The sequence below is a fragment of the Canis lupus genome, chromosome 9, assembly GCF_011100685.1.
Source record: "Canis lupus familiaris isolate Mischka breed German Shepherd chromosome 9, alternate assembly UU_Cfam_GSD_1.0, whole genome shotgun sequence".
NCBI lineage: Eukaryota > Metazoa > Chordata > Mammalia > Carnivora > Canidae > Canis > Canis lupus.
In genome coordinates, this window is record NC_049230.1 from 49,361,667 (window position 1) to 49,379,133 (window position 17,467).

Sequence of the window (17,467 nt, forward strand, 5' to 3'; positions counted from 1 at the left end):
GCAGGTGCGTAGGCTCTTCCCAGAGCACAGTTAGTGGCAAGAGGGAAACTGAGGCTGGGCAGGCCACAGGTGGTTGAGTCTAGACCAGGACAGGCTGGGTGCAGAGCACAACCTCCCCTCCCCAGAAAAGCCCAGGAGCCATCAGATGTGGAGGGCCTTCATACTGTCAGCATCACGGTGGGGGGGTGACCATGCTGCCCCCCAGAAGGGAGGGGTCTGTCAGCACTGCTGGTTGCAGCCCCCCATATGGGCCTGTCCCTAGTTGTACTTGCAAAGTAGTTGTTCTTGAAAAGACCCGTGTCGGGGGCTAGGGGACAGGGTGACTTCTCTGGGTGAGTGGGATGGGGTGCAGGGGTACAGGAGTGGGACCTGCTGCTCAGGGGGGCCCCGGGGAGAAGTGGGGAGGCAGGTGTAGAGTGCTAGAGGCTCAGGGCCTCATCTCCCACCTGGGCTTTCCTTTCTGCTTCGTTTTCTCATCACCCCTCTCCCCTGGGCTCCCCCTCCTCGGCTCTACCCTCATCATCCAGCTTCTGCCTGTCTGCCCTGCCTGCCCCTGCCCCCCACCCTCTTGCCCCCCCATACCTGCCGTGCCCCCATCTTCCCCACCCCATCCTGTTCTCCCATACTCCCCCCTGCCCTCTCCTCTCCTTGTCCTCCCCCCCACCGTCCCCCTTCACCCTCCCATCCTCCGTCCCCCTCACCCCATGCCCTATCCCAAGCACCCTCATCCCCCTGTCCCCCATCCCCCTTCATCTCCACCCTCACGTCCCTTGTTCCCCCTCTGCCCCCTGGCCTGCCCCCCCCAAGGCCCCCACCCGGCCCCCTGCCCGGCCCCCTGCCCGTCCAGCCCACCCCGTGGAGTTGGGTGGCCCTGCCAGCCCTGCAGACTGTTTGGAATAGTTTAAATGCTTTGACACTCGGGCTGCATCGGGTGGCAGAGCGGCAGTTTACTGGGTAATTCACATGCAGAGCCGCACCATAAATCTCGGGCGCTCAGTTGCCGTGGCACCACGGAGCGTTTCCCCACGTACAGTACAGTATTTCTGCCATCTTTGTTTGCATTGCGGTGAGTCATCAAAGTCTGTCTTGTACCAACACCCGGAGCCGTGCATTCCTCTGGCACCAACACTCCACTGTTTTTAAAGCTGGGGCTGGAGCTGGCATTTACTTGGGCTCCCAAATCAAAGGCGGCTATTCATTCCCAAGAGCTGCCTGAATGTCCGTCTGCATCCGGCCTCTTCATTTAGATGCTGTGCGCTGCCCCGGAGAGCCGGGCTGGGTGCAGCTGAGCTGCGGCCGCCAAGCCCGGCGCGGAGACTCTGCCCTGCTCCTGCTGCTGCTGCTGCTGCTCCTCCTCCTCCTCCTCCTCCTCCTCCTCCTCCTCCTCCTCCTGCTCTCCCGGCTCCTCGCGCCCTCCCCACCCCAAGGGCTCCCGCTCCGTTTGCTGCATTCCCGGAGCAGCTGGCGAGCCTGCCCCTGCCAGACTGAGCGGGCAGTGCCGGGCCACCGGCGGCAGCCGCCGAAGGTAGGTCTCCCCTGCGGGCGGGCGCCGCGGGCTGGCCGGCAACTTCTCCGCAGCGGGGGCACTGCGGGCCCTCCCCCGGCGGCCACCCATCTGCCCAACTCCAGTCGCCGGGGTCCGGGCGCTCCGCCCTCCCTCTGCCCTCCCTCCCCCCTGCCGCCCGGCGCCTCTGCGGCCGCCTGCACTTTCCTCCCGCGGGACAGAGCGGCCCTTTGTGCGGGCGCTGCTGTGCGGAGTTGGGCCGGCGCCTTCTCCACCCGGCCGGCACCAGCCCCCCTCCCGAGCCCTGGGCAGCAGATCCACCTCGCTGGAGCTCTGCCCCCGCCCTGGGGGCGCCCGGCGGCGGAGGCAGCGGCTCCCAGAGCCCTTGCCGGGTCTCTCCCCCTGTCTCCCCCGACCCCTTTAGTCACCTGGGCTGGGAGCGAGCCAGCCAGGATTGGCCAGCGTGGGGAGCCGGGGGACGGGGAGGGCGGGCAGATGGGGCTGCGCCAGGCTCCCAGCAGCCGGTCCAGCCCTGTCCCTGACAGTGCCGGCGGCCTGGGGAGCCGGTCCCGGGGGAGGGGCCGCCTGACCTAGCTTCGGCTCCTTCCCCTGGGTGCCCCCACCCCTAGCCTTCTACCTCCACGGCAGCGGCCGGCAGGGCGGACGGGCGGCTTCTCAGCCAGTGGGGCGGGACCCTCCCCTTGCCGGCCCTCAGTCCGTCCGTCCGTGCGGCTGCTCTGAGGGAAAAGAAGACAAACCAGAAACCAAAAGCCTCCAGAAGGGCCCCTGCAGGACCCGCTGGCTCTGGGTGGTGGCCCCTCCCAGGGGAAGGGCTGTGAGGGGCTCCTCCGCCGCTAACTTTTTCTTGGGGAGAAGAGTTTGCAGACACGGCCTGCTGCCCTCTCCCCTCCTGGCAGCCGCGCGTGGCAGTGCCCTGTTCCATGTTCCATCCTCTCCGTCCTCTCCGTCCTCCTCAAGCGCAGGCCTCCGCTTCTGTCCCTGGCTTCTGCTCAGACGGGGCGTTCCTGCCCGAGGGTGCAGGCGCTGTCCTGGGGGTGGGCTCTGGGCGCCCCTCAAGGTGGGGGGAGCGTTCCGCAACTCCCCCTCCCGCCCCCGCCGGCCGGAGCGGGGCTGTGCAGCTCAGAGTCTGTGCAGTGCTGGCCACAAGCCCAGCCAGGGTCCCGCCCGGAGGAGCTTGGCCTCAGGACGTCCCCTGGGTTGCTCGCCCTGCTGGGGGGGCCCGGGAAGGGCACCGCATGCGGGGGGGGGGCGGCGCGGACATGCCGGGGTGGTGCATTCCCATAGGCTCGCTGGTGGACCCCGCCGTCCAGGAGCCTGACTGAGGTGTCCCCATGCCCTCTCTCCCGCAGATGTGCCCCTCTCGGGCGCTCCCGCGCTGAGTCTGAGGCGAGCCCTCTAGCGCCTGCCCGCCATGTCGCAGATGCTACACATCGAGATCCCCAACTTCGGGAACACCGTGCTCGGCTGCCTCAATGAGCAGCGCTTGCTGGGCCTCTACTGTGATGTGTCCATTGTGGTCAAGGGCCAGGCTTTCAAGGCCCACCGGGCCGTCCTGGCCGCCAGCAGCCTGTACTTCCGCGACCTGTTCAGCGGCAACAGCAAGAGCGCCTTCGAGCTGCCGGGCACTGTGCCGCCCGCCTGCTTCCAGCAGATCCTGTCCTTCTGCTACACGGGCAGGCTGACCATGGCGGCCAGCGAGCAGCTCGTGGTCATGTACACGGCCGGCTTCCTGCAGATCCAGCACATCGTGGAGCGCGGCACCGACCTCATGTTCAAGGTGAGCTCGCCCCACTGCGACTCGCAGACCGCCATGATCGAGGACGCCAGCTCCGAGCCCCAGAGCCCCTGCAACCAGCTGCAGCCGGCCGCCCCCACAGCCCCCCCCTATGTCGTGTCCCCCTCTGTGCCCATCCCGCTGCTGACCCGAGTGAAGCATGAAGCCATGGAGCTGCCGCCGGCTGCTGGCCCGGGCCTGGCCCCCAAGCGCCCTTTGGAGACGGGGCCCCGGGATGGCACGACGGTGGCGGCGGCCGCCACGGCGGCGGGCGCTGCCCCTCTCAAGCTGCCCCGGGTCTCCTACTACGGGGTGCCCAGCCTGGCCACCCTCATCCCCAGCATCCAGCAGGTGCCCTACTCCCAGGGGGAGCGGACCAGTCCGGGGGCCAGCAGCCTGCCCACCACGGACAGCCCCACCTCGTACCACAATGAGGAGGATGAGGAGGATGACGAGGCCTACGACACCATGGCGGAGGAGCAGTATGGCCAGATGTACATCAAGGCCACTGGCAGCTATGCAGGTAACGTGCGGCGGGGGCCTGGCCCCGAGACCCAACTGCCAGTGTAGCTGCGCCCCCTGCCCTGGTGGGCAGAGGTGAGCCTGATCCCTGCCCCTCTGGCCGTGACCACTCGGGGAGGCTGCTGTGCCAGGGGAGTGCAGGGGACGGTCCCTGACCCAGGCTAGCTGAGCAAGAGGGGCAGGGTCTTAGCTGAGGACCAGATGGTCATTTGATGCCGGATAAAACCCCCCCAGCCTGTGTGATGGGGCCTACTCTCCCCTGGGCCCAGAGGAGACCCAGGGACCTGCCCGAGGGCTCATAGGATAGTGTGCGGCCCACCTGCTCGAGGCTGGGGTGATCTGTCTGCCTGCCCTTTGACCTGAGCCTTCTTCCCCCACCTGCCCAGGTGCTCTCCCCTTCCCTGTGACTCGGCGAGGCCAGAGACTCCCCAGTGCCTGGCTCATTTGGGTCCAGCACCAAGGGACAGGCTGGAAAGTGCTTGTTGGACTGAGTGAGCTGCTCCCCCCACATTGTTGGTGGGGGGCTCCCCTGCGGGGGACCTACACCCCTGAGATGCCCCAACTTAACCTGGTGTTCTAGACCACATCCTGGTCCCCAGAGACTTCAGGGTTTGCTGGGCAGAGGGTCCGGTAATTGGGGCCCCAGCCCCAGATCGGGTGTCCACCTGCCTTCCGTGTTCCCCGAAAACTGGCTCTCTGCCTGGGCCCGCTGCCCGCTCATTTGCTTGCAGGGCCCATGTCCAGTGGACGGGCTCTGGACACACGGTGCCAGCGGGAAGTGACGTTCCAGAGTGGGGGCGCAAAGGGTAGTATGGGGACTCTCTCCTCTGTCCCTATGTCCTGCTGCCCTGATGAGGTCCCCCACCTCCAGGTGGGTACTGGTCAGCAGTGCTGGGGGGTGGGGGACCCGACTAGCTGGGGCCCTTGGGACAGCCACTCCCTGGGAGCAGCCAAGGATGTGTGTCTCTCAGCGCTGTGGGAAGTGGGGAGCCTCTGCCCTGGGCTCCTCAGGGGCTGTGGGTAGTTGGTTTCTCCCTAGAACTCATTGCTTTATTTGAATGCATGTTGTTAGATTTGCATGAATTCCACAGGACCTTAGCACAGACACCACCTTGATCTGGACTTGCTGCTTCCTCTCAGTGGCAGAGGGAAGGGCTTGGTGTCCCAACACCAGGAAAGCTGCAGGCTCTGGCTCGGTCCTTCAGAGGGCCACTGGACTCAGGCCTCAGGGAGGCCCCCGGGGACCTGCCCCGAGTGCAGTTCCCTCTGCCCGCTGCTCACAGGCACCTAGGGTCTGGGTAACCTGCCAGGTGCAGGCAGAGGGAGCTGGGACCTGCCCAAGGAGCCACTGTGGTTCCCCATGGAGCCGACAGGATCCCAACCTCCAGACATCTCCATGTGGTGTGGCCACAGGCCTTGGCACGTATGGGATGGTGAGAAACAGGACAAGGTGCTGGGATCGCTGGGCAGGTACATCTGCCCCTTCACCCGGACGTGCCTGGGGCCCTCTTCCCACCTGGACAGTAGTGGCCTACCTGTGTCCTTGGGTTTTCCAAGGAACCTGTGGGACAGTGGCCCTGGAAAGGCCAGGGTGGGGGTTGGAGGCCAAGCTGCCCTGGGCTGCCTCATAGCCTTGGTAGTGACCTGGCTTTCCCACCTGTCCCCCACCTCAGCTCTCAACCAAGATGCCAGGGGCACAGGCCTGGCCCGGGACATTGTGTCCGCGGAGGGTCACCCATCCATCTTCTCCCTGGGGGCGTCGAGGGAGGATGGGAAACGGGAGAGGGAAGTGGGCATGGGCGAGCCGCCCATGGGGCCAGCCCAGGGTGCTACAGTCTGGGTTTTCTCCTCGGCTAGACCATAATTGGGGCAGGGAGGGGGGGTGTGATTTCTTGGTTAAAATCTAGGTTATTGGCAGTGACGTCGCTGGCATCACTGGGCGCCGGGTGAGCAGGGAAGAGGGCTGTGGGGGAGGGGGCCGTAGGGGCCAGCGGGTCGGGGGAGCCGCCCCCAGAGGCCAGCTGCCCGCACCCCAGGCTCCCTCTGTGCACTGGCTCGGCTTGCGGAGGGGGTGTCCTCAGCCCCTCGGGCTGCTGAAGAGCCTGCTGCCCATAGTCTGGGGCCCTGACACAGGTTGGGCAGGGCTGGCTCTGAGCTGTGGAGTCGGGAATGCCCCAAGGTGCACCCCCATTTGTGAGGACCCTCAGGGATTCCCCTGCCGCCTGGCCTCTTTACCCACCCATCAGCTGAGAGGCTGGCCTGAGTCACCTTCAAGGGTCTTTTGACCTGCACCCCTGTGGGAAGGCATGGGACTGCCCACTGGGGCCCTGTGTCCACCCTCCACCTCGGGAAGAACCAGTAGTAGCTCCTGCCTGGTGAGCCTCTCGTTTTGGAGATCAGGGAATTCAATATGACAGATGAGGTTGGCTGGCCGTCCCCTGGCAGCCTCGCTGGGTTCCTGCCTCTGTCCCCTGCGTCTCCTGCGCTCCTTCCAGGTCCTACCTACTGGGCCATGGTAGGGAGACACCACTGCTGACTTACCTTGTCCCTGGGGACACTGGCGTGGTTTCTAATTTGTTGCTCTTAGGACCCAGTGGCCAGGAAGGGCCTGACCAGGGGCAGGGGATGTGGGCAGGGTGAGTCAGGCTGCCTCCTGGTGCCCCCAGCCCACATCTTGGGGCAACGTGGTCCCTCTATCCCTTCCTCCTAGCTCCTGGCTCGGGGCGGGATCTCCGCGGGGCTCGGGAAGCCCCTGCTCCAGCTCTGAGCTCTGGAGGGATGGGGTCTTCACACCTGCTGCTGCACTGGGAGTGAGGCGCTGCTCCTGTCATGGCAGAGGGTGGGGCACGGAGGGTGCCCCAGTGCAGTACAGGTCTGTCCCCAGGCTCTCCGCAGGCCGTGAGCAATGGTGGCCCAGATGAGACAGGTGGATGGCAAGCAGGCCTTGATGTTGGCTCGGTCACCACGAGGCAGGATGGGCTGCCCCCTGGCCCCAGGGAGTGAGGCTTAGGGGCGGGAAGAGTGAGCCTACCAGGGTGTGGTGAGAGGGGCTTGCTGTGCGACCTCTGCAGGGGTGGGGAATGAGGGTGGCCAGAGGGGCCACCCCTGTGCTACTCTGCCATGGCTGGGGTCCACGTGGTACCTCCACTGCAGGTCCAGCCCCTCCTCAGGGTGGGCAGATGCTTAATGGTCACTGGCAGATGTTGGTTCCTGAGACACAAGCCCTCCTAGCCAGGCATGGATGCCAGCCATCCCCTAGGAGGGGACCCCCACAGGATGCCGGCCAGGACAGATGGCCATGCACTGGTGTCCGTGTGTAGCGGGCCTGCCCGGCCTTGCTCCCACCTCCCCTCTGGGGGCTGGCCAGCTCCCCTGGGTCTACCCATCGTCCCAACACCGGGACGCAGGTTGGACGCTGGTGGTGCTCAGGTCCAGGTGTGGGGGGCTGGACGCATGGCTCTGCCTGCTGCGAGCAGGAGCTGCAGATGGTCCCTGTGAGCTCTGCCCCGGACCAGGCCCCATTTAGTGGCACCCACGAGGTCGGTACTGCGTCGACTGCCCCTCTACCACGGCGCCCTGCCTGTCATGGGCCGCACCACCTGCAGCCCAGCTGTACTTGGGGGTCCCGCAGAGAAGGGGAAGGCCAGGTTTGTTCTGCGAATCTCAAGCCCAGCCAGCCCTCACTGGCCTGGCCTGGCCGGGGGTGTCCCCACGACTTTAGAGCTTGGTGCTGGCACGGGGAGGCCCTGGGAGCAGTGGGTGCTTCCTGTCCCTGGCCTGGTGAGCGCAGAGCCAGACAGAGGCAAGTGGGGTCCCCTCCCTTTGAAGGCAGCAATCTGGCCAGGGGCCTGCTTGGGCCAGGCGGGCAAGGGGCAAGGGCCTGGGTGTGGGGTGTTTGGAGGCTTGTCTCTGCACCTCAGGGGGCGGCCTCCCTGGCTCCCTGACCCTTGTGTCTCCTATCTCAGGCACAGGACAGAGTTCCTGGTGCAGGGTCACGTGGAGCCCTCGCCCCCTCACCCCTGGGGACCCTATCTCCTCCATCGGTGTCATTGAGGCGTGGACCCCTGTTCCTCTCTGGAACGGGTGTGGGGGCACCTGTTGGAGTCCCGGACTGTGGCACCAGTGTGCAGTCAGAGGGAGGATGTGTCCATCACCCCTACCCCTACCCCCGGCAGCCTGCGACCCCCTGTCACTCTGGATGTCAGGTGAACACGGTGGAGCTCTCATCCTCCCGCTTCTCTCATCAGCGCAGTGCTTGTGGGGCCCATCCGTACTGTGTGGGCCCGTCCTTTGTTCCCTACCCTTGCCTTGTGCTCACTCAAGTATTTGTTCACGATAAAATACACTGACTCCGAGTGTACAGGTGATTGAGCTTGGTGTTTGGAATTGTTCGAGCACCACAGTTGCAGTCAAGCATGGAGCGGTCTGCCTCCCGTACGATGTCCCTCAGGACCTCTTGCCCCACCTGGCCCCCGCTGCCTCCTTCTGGCTCTCTATCCCTAGCCCTTTGTGTTTTCTAGAACCCCTGCAAACGGCATCATGCAGAATGGAGTCTTTGATTTCTGTCTCCGTGTTCTGTGATTCATGCATACGGTGTTAGTCCTCGGGCCTCGTGGTCCCATGCGGTGGATGAGGCCACCAGCAGCTCTGCAGGGGGCTGTGGTTATCTTGATGCCTTGAACACCTGTGTGCTGGTGGGACTGCTGGGCCCCACGAGAAGCGTGTGCAAGCGCCCGGCTGCCACACGGTCCACTCATCTTCTGAGGGTTGTTCCTTGTCGTGGATGATTTTACGGGTTTTCCCCTTAATTTTACTGACATCTGGCGTTGCATCAGCTCATTGTCAAACGTGAAACCCCCCCCCCTTGCGCTCCCGGGGTAAACCCTACCTGGTCATCATGTGTTGCGGTTTTTATATGGTGCTGGGTTTAATTAGCGAGTGTTTTCTTAAGGGGTTTTCTGTGTGTGCACTTGTGGGGGAGTGGGCACCCATGTCTTCCTTACAAGGTATTGTATGTCTGGGGAACATGAACCTTCTGCTCCTTTCTTTAGTTTTTGAGAGTCAGTATGAGGTTGATGTTCATTTCTCTTGCGTGTTTGATAGAATTCATTTGCCAGTGAAGCTGCTTCATCCTGAAGTTTCTTATGGTCACTCTTAATTGAGTTTTTAAAGGATAAATTCTGTTCCTTTGGATACAGAGCAGTTTTGGGTTTCTCTTTCATCAGGTGCCAGCCGTGGTGATCTGTGCATCTCCCGGAGCTCCTGTGCTCCCGAGTCCACTCTGATACTCCCGCGGCCGGGGCGGCTCTGGTTCTAGGGTTTGCACCTGCTGGCGCTTTGCATCCTTTTCTTTTTAACTTGCCCATATCTTACGGGGCGCTGCTCACACGAGACACGTGGTTGACACTGCAGTTTCATGCACTCTGATGATACAACTTTTATCTGGAGGGCTTCATCCGTCTATGCTTGGTCAGACTTTCAGCGGAGCTGGGTTCAAGTTGGGCACCTTACTGTGTGTTTTCAGTTCCTTGTTCCCTTTCTTCCTCTCTGCCAGTGTTTTTTTTTTTTTTTTTTTTTTTTTAAACATTTTATCTATCATTTGAGAGGAAGAGCAAGCGTGTGAGAGAAAGCAGCAGGGGGAGGGGGGGACAAGCAGATGTGGCACTGACTGTGGAGCCCAATGTGGGGCTCGATCCTGTGACCCTGAGATCACGATCTGAGCCCAACTGACTGAGATGCCCCGATGCCCCTCTGCCGGCACCTCTTAGGTTGAACTTTTCCTCATGATCCTTCTTACCCCTCTGGTGACACCCTGTGTGCTTAAGAAGAAAGTCGGGTAAAATTTACCCGTTTTTGGCCGTCCTATCCTCGCCTCTGCGCACAGGAGCCGGGACAGCCTCCCCACCCCACAATGTGTGGCCCTCAGGGGTCCCTGGCTCCCCCCAGCATATGTGCCCTGCTGCCCCATGTTCTCCCATAGACAGAAGCACACAGCCGTGGACACAGAGCCTGGTGTGCGCTGTATGTGTGTGTGGGCCTGCTGTGTGGCCACACCAGTCGATTTGCTCCCTCACCCATCACAGGGCATCTGCGTGGCTTCTGTGTTTCAGTAGTCACGTGCAAGGCTGGTGTGAACCTTCGCATACCCATGTTTGCAGGGCTTTAGGTCCCCAACCTCTGGGGTGTTTGGTAGAGTTTGTTTACCTACAAAGCTGATTCGCCCTGCAGTTTATTACAGTCATTGTTCATCACGAGAGAGTTTTTAAGGATAAATTCAAGGTTGGGGGGTCACATGGCAAGTGTGTGTTTGACTTTGTCAGACGTTGCCCAGCTCTTATATGAAGAATGAGGCCGTCACACCACAGACGGCTGTGCCACATTCTCGGCAGTGCTTGGCCTTGTCTTATTTTCTTTTTCTTTTTAAAGATATTATTTATTTGGGGATCCCTGGGTGGCTCAGTGGTTTAGCGCCTGCCTTTGGCCCAGGGCATGATCCTGGAGTCCCAGGATCAAGACCCATGTCGGGCTCCCTGTGTGGAGCCTGCTTCTCCCTCTGCCTGTGTCTCTGCCTCTCTCTCTCTCTGTGTCTTTCATGAATAAATAAATAAAAATCTTAATAAAATAAAATAAAGATATTTATTTATTCATGCGAGACACAGAGAGAGAGGCAGAAGAAGCAGGCTTCCTGTTGGGAGCCCATGTGGGTCCCAGGGTCACGCCCTGAGCTGAAGGCAGACACTCAACCACTGAGCCACCCAGGCATCCCTGTCTTGCTGTCAAAGCTGCTCCGTCGGGTGGCGGCGGTGTTTCTCTGATGTCTGATGACGTTGGATCTCGTTTGTGTATTCGCCACCCGGGTATCGGCTCGGGTCCGCTGCCTGTGCACCTTGGCCCTGTCTTACTGGGCTGTTTGGGTACCAAGGGTGTTGGACACTGTTGACAATTGTGAGTTCTTTGTGTGTATATTCGGGGCAGAGGCCTCTGGTGGGTGCATGATTCACGAATGTTTTCTCCTGGGCTACTGTTTGTCAAGTCCCTGGATAGAGAGTCTTTAATAAAACACATGTTTTTGGGGGACTCCATTGGTGAGGCGTCTGCCTTGGGCTCAGGTCGTGATCTCGGGGTCCTAGGATGGAGTCCCGCATTGGGCTCCCTGCTCTGTGTGAAGTCTGCCCCTCCCCCTGCTTGTGCGTGTGCGCTCTTGCTCTCTCTCAAATAAATCAGTAAAATCTTTCTAAAAACACTTTTTAGATGTTTTTTAACATTGTTGAAGTTGAGCGATTAATTCCAGTTGACCCTGAACAATCTGAGTTGGTACTGTTCAGACTCCCCTCCGCATGGGTGTTTTGCTGTAACGGTATTTCCCCATCTTTAGGATTTCATTTTTCTAGTAACGTTTTCTTTCCTCCAGCGGACTTTGCAGTAAGAGACAGTACGTTGTACATGCAGCACACCAAATAGGCGTTAATCGGCCGTGCACAATCCGCGAGGCTTCTGGTCAGCTGTGGGCTGCCACAATTAGCAGGTCAGAGTCACTCGTGGATTTTCCATGGCATCAGGGCCGCTCACCCTTGCCTCCTTCCAGCGTCAGCTGTGTTTCTCTAACAGATTGTGCTTACCTCACAGGACCACAAGGGTTTTTCCCCAACATTTTCTTCCAGATGTCTTGCAGCTTTGGGTTTTACTTTGCTCTGTGGCCCCGCTCTGGGTTAATTTTTGCATAAGGTGTGAGGTACAGGTCAAGCTTCTGTTGTCTCTTTCATGTGATGTCCAGTTTGTTTTCAAAGAAATTTAGAATATGAAAATAAAACCTGGGGGCGCCTGGGGTGCCCAGGCAGCGAAGCATCTGTCTTCGGCTCAGGTCAGGGTCCCGGGATCCTGGGGTCAAGTCCCATGTGGGGAGCCTGCTTCTCCCTCTCTCTCTCTACCCCCAACCCATGCATATGTACACACACTCTCTCTCTCTCAAATAGATAAAATTCAAAAAAAAAAAAACTTTTTAAAAATATAAGAAAAACCTTCTGATATTTACCCACATATTTGTTTTGTGTAGATTTAAGTTTCCACCTGGTATCATTTTTCTTCTGCTCAAAGAATTTCCTTTGACATTTCTCATGGTCCTGGTGACAGACCAGCAATGAATCCTGGAAACTCACAGAAAGGTCTTGCCCTAGTGACGTGGATTATCCGTGGGGTGAACCCCGTCCACTTCCACATGCGTGTCTGCCTGAGTGCCAGGCCGGAGCTCGCCTCCCGCTGTTAATGGACGCCTCTCCCTGGGTTCCCTCCTAGAAAATCGCAGGCCTCCGTGCTCTTCTGCAGTTCGCGGAGCTTCTCGGGCACTTGTGCGGATGCAGGCTTTTCTTCAGGTGACGTCATGCCCCGCTGCCCGGAGCTCCAATTGCTGTGCCTTTGTCCCTGAGGTCGCCGAGGCCCTTGTTTGTTGAGTGAATCATTTCCATTGCTGTTTCTCCACGGTCACCCATCTTTTCCGCAGCTCCATTTGCTTCTTAGTGGCTGCCCACCTCCCCCTCATTGAGCTCCTTTCTGCATGATTCCACGGGTGTGGTCATGTTAGAGTCACCGGGTTACAGCCCCCGCCCCTGGCACCGTCCTGTACTCCCTCCATACATGGGAGCTTTATTCACCTTTTCTCGTGATCACTCTTTATATTTTATTGAAAGATTTTTTTTTTTCCTCCACATTGAGGTGACGGAGATGTTCCTCTCTGTGTTCCTTGAGAAAATCAACCACTTTGATTTGAAATCATTTTTTTTAATTGTTTTTTAATTTTTATTTATTTATGATAGTCATACAGAGAGAGAGAGAGGCGCAGAGACACAGGCAGAGGGAGAAGCAGGCTCCATGCACCGGGAGCCCGATGTGGGATTCGATCCCGGGTCTCCAGGATCGCGCCCTGGGCCAAAGGCAGGCGCCAAACCGCTGCGCCACCCAGGGATCCCTGAAATCATTTTAAATGTACAGAAACGTTTCTGGGTTGGGTACCCTCCTCTCAGACACGCTCATGGGTCATAATGTGCCAGTCACTCCACTGTTGCATTTCTCTTTTTATGGAGGGGAAGGGGGTAGGTTTGTGGGATTTTTGAACCATCCTAGAGCAGGCTGCAGAAAGTGAGCCCCATTGCCCCCCGGTGCTGGGCATTTCCTGCAAACGGACATTCTCTCTCACTTGAATGCAGTAGCACATTCAGAGCTGCGGAGGCTCTGCTGGGGTGTGGGGCTCCTCCCGTGCCTGGGGGACCTTTTGTCTCCTCGCTGTCCTGCAGCACTGCTGTGTCTCTGAGCCCATGCTCAGGCCAGGAGCACGCACAGTATTTGGTGGCAATCCCTTGTCCTCTCCTTAGTCTGGGACAGTTTCTTGCTCTCGGTCCTTTCCTGGGAGCACAGTTCACCTGTTCTGCAGAACGTCCCTCTGTTTGGGTTTGTCAGGTTTTGTTGTGTGACGGGGCTTAGGTTGTGCTTTTCAGCTGGAACTACAAGGAAGCCACTCTGGGTGCTTCCCAATATGTCCTATCAGGAGGCGCCTGGGACAGTCTGGCTTCTTGGTGATGACCGGTGACCCCTGCCAGCAAACGTTGTGCTTTTCCCTCTGTGGGAAGACACAGTGCATCACCCACACTTTTCACCCAGCAGTATTTTTTTTTTTTGAGATTTTATTTATTTATTCATGAGAGACACAGAGAGAGAGAGGCAGAGACACAGGCAGAGGGAGAAGCAGGCTCCCTGCAGGGAGCCTGATATGGGACTCGATCCTGGGACCCCGGGATCATGACCTAAGCTGATGCCAGATGCTCCACCACGGAGCCACCCGGGCATCCCCACCAGCAGTTTGAGCATCTGCCCAGGATTCCTGCTGGGATTGATGACAGCCCCGACGGTCGCAGAACGGTCACTCCCAGCTCCATCACCCGTCTGTTTGCTAGCTGACTGTCATCATCAGGGCACGGCTTCCCCACATCCTTCACTTGTTTATGTTGTGCCTTCATTTATTATTTATTTAGTTAGGATAGAGAGTTTTTAAAGCATTTCTCATATTGTCTTGTTCAGCAAATATTCCAGGACCCGGCTGCTCTTTCTTTCAGTGAGTGGGGAGTGGACGTCCAGGGGTGGCCTATGTGGTGCTCGGGGTGGCCCCGAGTTCAGGCTGCTATCTCCAAATCCAGTTCAACCCCAGGGTTTTCCCAGCCTCCCCTGCTTACGTCTGTTCTCCTCCTGACAGACAAGATTCTGACACTTCCGTTTCTGAACGAAAGGCTTGTGCATCTGCGGGACTTCTGGAATTGGCTTTTTAATGGGGTGGGATATGAGGCCCAAGATTTGCTTTTCTCCCCACCTGACTTTCCAGTGGGCCCGCCTCTTTTCATGGGGGAGAGATTGCCTCCTCCGACACCATCCTGCCGCGCCACCCCGTGTCGTATTCCAGAGGTGAGTGCGGTGCACGAGTGCACCTGAGTTCCACACCCCCCGCCCCCCGCCACCTCCACACTGCACACTGCACATGCACCTGCAGAAGGCCTGGTGCGCACCGCCCGCAGGACTGAGTAAGGTTCGGAAGGTCTGTTTCTTTGGTTCTGTCCCTACAGTTGCCCTGCCTTGCTGCTCCTTGCATGCCTTTTATGCCTTTTAGAGTCCTTTTGTCGAAAGCCACACAGAAATACCTGCTGGAACGTGGTTGGGATTTTGTCGACTCTGTCAGGCTTGGGGGTGCATGGAGATCCTACGGTGTTGAGTATTTCCCTCCACTTACTGACATCTTCGGGTTTTTCTTGGGGCTGTTGTATTGTCCTCCGCACATGTGTGTTGTTAGATTGACTCCTAGAAATTCATATTTTGTCTCTACATGGTTATCTAAGTTTCTTCTACTTTTTTATGGGTGTTGCTATCGTGTATAGAAACAAATTGAATTTATTATTTTAAAAAATATCTGGCCGCAGCCCACTTACATAATTCTGATAATTTGCCTACAGATTCTTTTGGATTTTCTCTGTGTGCAGCCATGGCATCTGCTAGCAGTGGCGGTTTTATTTCTATTCCTGACCATGCTACTTCCTTTCTGCCCGACTGTACTGCCCAGAGCTTCCGGCTCAGCCTGTCTCATCTCCAAATTCAGGAAGGGCTTTCAATATTTCATCTTTAAGTAGGATATTTGCTCTAGGCATTTGTGGTGTACTTTATGGGATTACGCACATTCTTTTGCTAGGTTCAGAGCATTTTGGTTTTGTTTTGTATTTTTTTTTCGTTAAGTACGTGTTGAATTTTAACAGAAGCCTTGTCTCTAAATATTAAAATGCTTGTATAGTTTTCCTCTTCTGCTCTCCTACTTTTCTGAAATACAGAGATAGCTTCTTTGAATATTCAAACAAAACCAAACCAAAAACTCGCGTTCTTGGAATATGTTCAGCCTCGTTGTGATTGAAACTCTGGATTCAGCTTCCTGATTTTTTTCCCGTTTTGGGTGACTGTTCTGAGGTATGAGGCCCTCCCCAGGGCTGTCTCCTGGAAGGGGCATCGGGCAGAGGAGGCATGTGCAGGGCCAGGCGTCCAGCCGTTGGCAAATTGAGGGGAACCGCTGGCTCTGGTCGAAGCCTGGGCCAAGGACCTCGGGTGGCACCAGTCATCCTGAGCTGCACCCTCAACACCAGGCAACCTATTAGATGTGCTCTGGAGCACACGCAGTGTGGGCGCCTGTGTAGACACAAGCCACATCGGAGCCGGCTTCAAACCCAGGGTCCAGAGGCTGACGTCAGTGCTGCGCGGTCAGGTCAGTTTGACAGGCTGCCACCAGTCGCAGGGGGCGTGTCATCTAAATCTCCTTGAGGTAGTGTCTCTTGTCTCTCTGTCAGGGTCTCTCTACCTTCTGAAATGAACTGAGAATTATTTCCTGCTTTCTTAATGACTATCCTTTCTCAGTAACTTGGTGTGACATAGGCTGTTTCTGACACGCTCACCGTTGCTCACAGGTCAATGTTTGCTGGCTGCATCTCGTCTTCTGACTTACTGGTGTCAGTTTGTCCCTGATATACCCTTAAGGTCCTCTTAATGTTGGTAGCAGGGGCATCACATTGTGTCGTGGGCAGATCCGTCCCCTTGTGAGTTCCCTGCAGCCCACGACCCTGGATGCCATGTATATCTTTAAAGGAAAAAAAGCAAAAATAAAGAAAGCTATGCACCCCAAGTGGCATATGGCCCAAGCAGCTTCTTTACATTGAAACTTTGCTGCCCTATGTCCTGTAGGATCCTGTGCGGTGTTCTTTTCGTTTTTGTTTTTGTTTTAAGATTTTATTTATTTATTCATGAGAGACAGAGAGAGAGGCAGAGACACAGGCAGAGGGAGAAGCAGGATCCCTGATGCGGGACTCAATCTCAGGACCTTGGGATCACACCCTGAGCTGAAGGCAGATGCTCAACCACGGAGCCACCCAGGTGTCCATTGTTGTAATTTCTGAATGAAATTCCCCAGGTCATAGAATATTCAGACAAGCTCATTGCTCTGGAGGCGGCAAGAATTACTTTATTCCCCAGCACATGTTCCGCATGCGCTGGAAAACATAATTGCGTCGTTCAGCTTAATAAACCATACCAGTAATTAATAATTGCACACTCCTTCGGGTTCGGCACTCTCTTCCTGTTGAGTTGGCCCTCTTACCATCCCAGCGTGTTCCACAACATGCCAGGAGCATCTGCGTGTTCCATTGGGGTGGACGTGCTAGGTCTGCATGTGGCTTTCGACCTTTCCTTGCCTCTTTTTCAGGTTGTCTCAGGTTTTGGTTTCTGATCCGGGCCTAACAAACCCCAATATCTTGTTGGAACCACAGTCTGGTTACATTTCATGAGGTTGGTGATAACTTTGGGTTTCTTCTCCCATCCTAGGATGTCCCGCCCGTCCCCACCAATCCGCTGCATTTCTCTTTTCCCTCTTTCTGGTTAATCAGCCGTTTGGTTCTATTTCCCCTTCTTTTACTCTAGGTTTGTATGTTGCTCTCTCCAGCATCTGTCCTGGCAACACTTCGCCTTCAAGGATCCCCAGGCCTCCCGTCCACGCACCTAATTCTGGGAGTGTTTTCAGGGCCTCCAGCCCTTCTGTGGGCGTGTCAGTAGTGGTGTTTAGACTTAACCCTGCACAGCCGGGACCTCTTGGTCACCGTGGCCTCCTGGGCTCCTGGGACATGGGTTGGGCTTTCCCCACATTCCATGTCACTTTCACTCTCTCTGGTGACTCTCCTATTTCCGTTTCCTTTCTCTGCTTCCATCTGGATTATTTCCCAGGTCAGAAGTGTCGTCACCTGCTCTGTGTCCTGTTATTTGACACAGATGTTGTGTCCAGGGTCCAAATCTTTGTATCAGTTCTGGTTTTCTGGTGAAGTTCTCCATTGTGTCCTTGCATTCCCGGCATGAATCGAGAGCAGTCGGTTCACGGGTGGCGGCTATTGTCTCGGACGGATCACCTGTGGGTCTGATCTCCTGTCTTTTTGTAAATTGGCTTTTTATCACTCATTTCCCCATGTTCCCGGTAGTTTATTAGTGAACGTTGGACAGTGTATGGAAACATCTGGAAGCTCCCACCAGTGCTACTCTGAAGAGGGTCTGTCCTTAGAGGCCTTGGGCTGGAGCTGGTGGGGTGCTTG

General features: G+C 57.5%; 1 protein-coding gene across 1 annotated transcript in view; it reads left to right on the forward strand.

The window, feature by feature from the left end:
- Window positions 1–1,123: 1,123 nt before the first annotated feature.
- Window positions 1,124–17,467, forward strand: part of NACC2 (NACC family member 2) — a 31,506-nt gene continuing 15,162 nt past the window's right edge. The window contains 2 exon segments of the mRNA XM_038548788.1: window positions 1,124–1,525; window positions 2,875–3,822. Coding sequence (XP_038404716.1) covers window positions 2,937–3,822 — 886 coding nt within the window. The 5' untranslated portion in view covers window positions 1,124–1,525; window positions 2,875–2,936.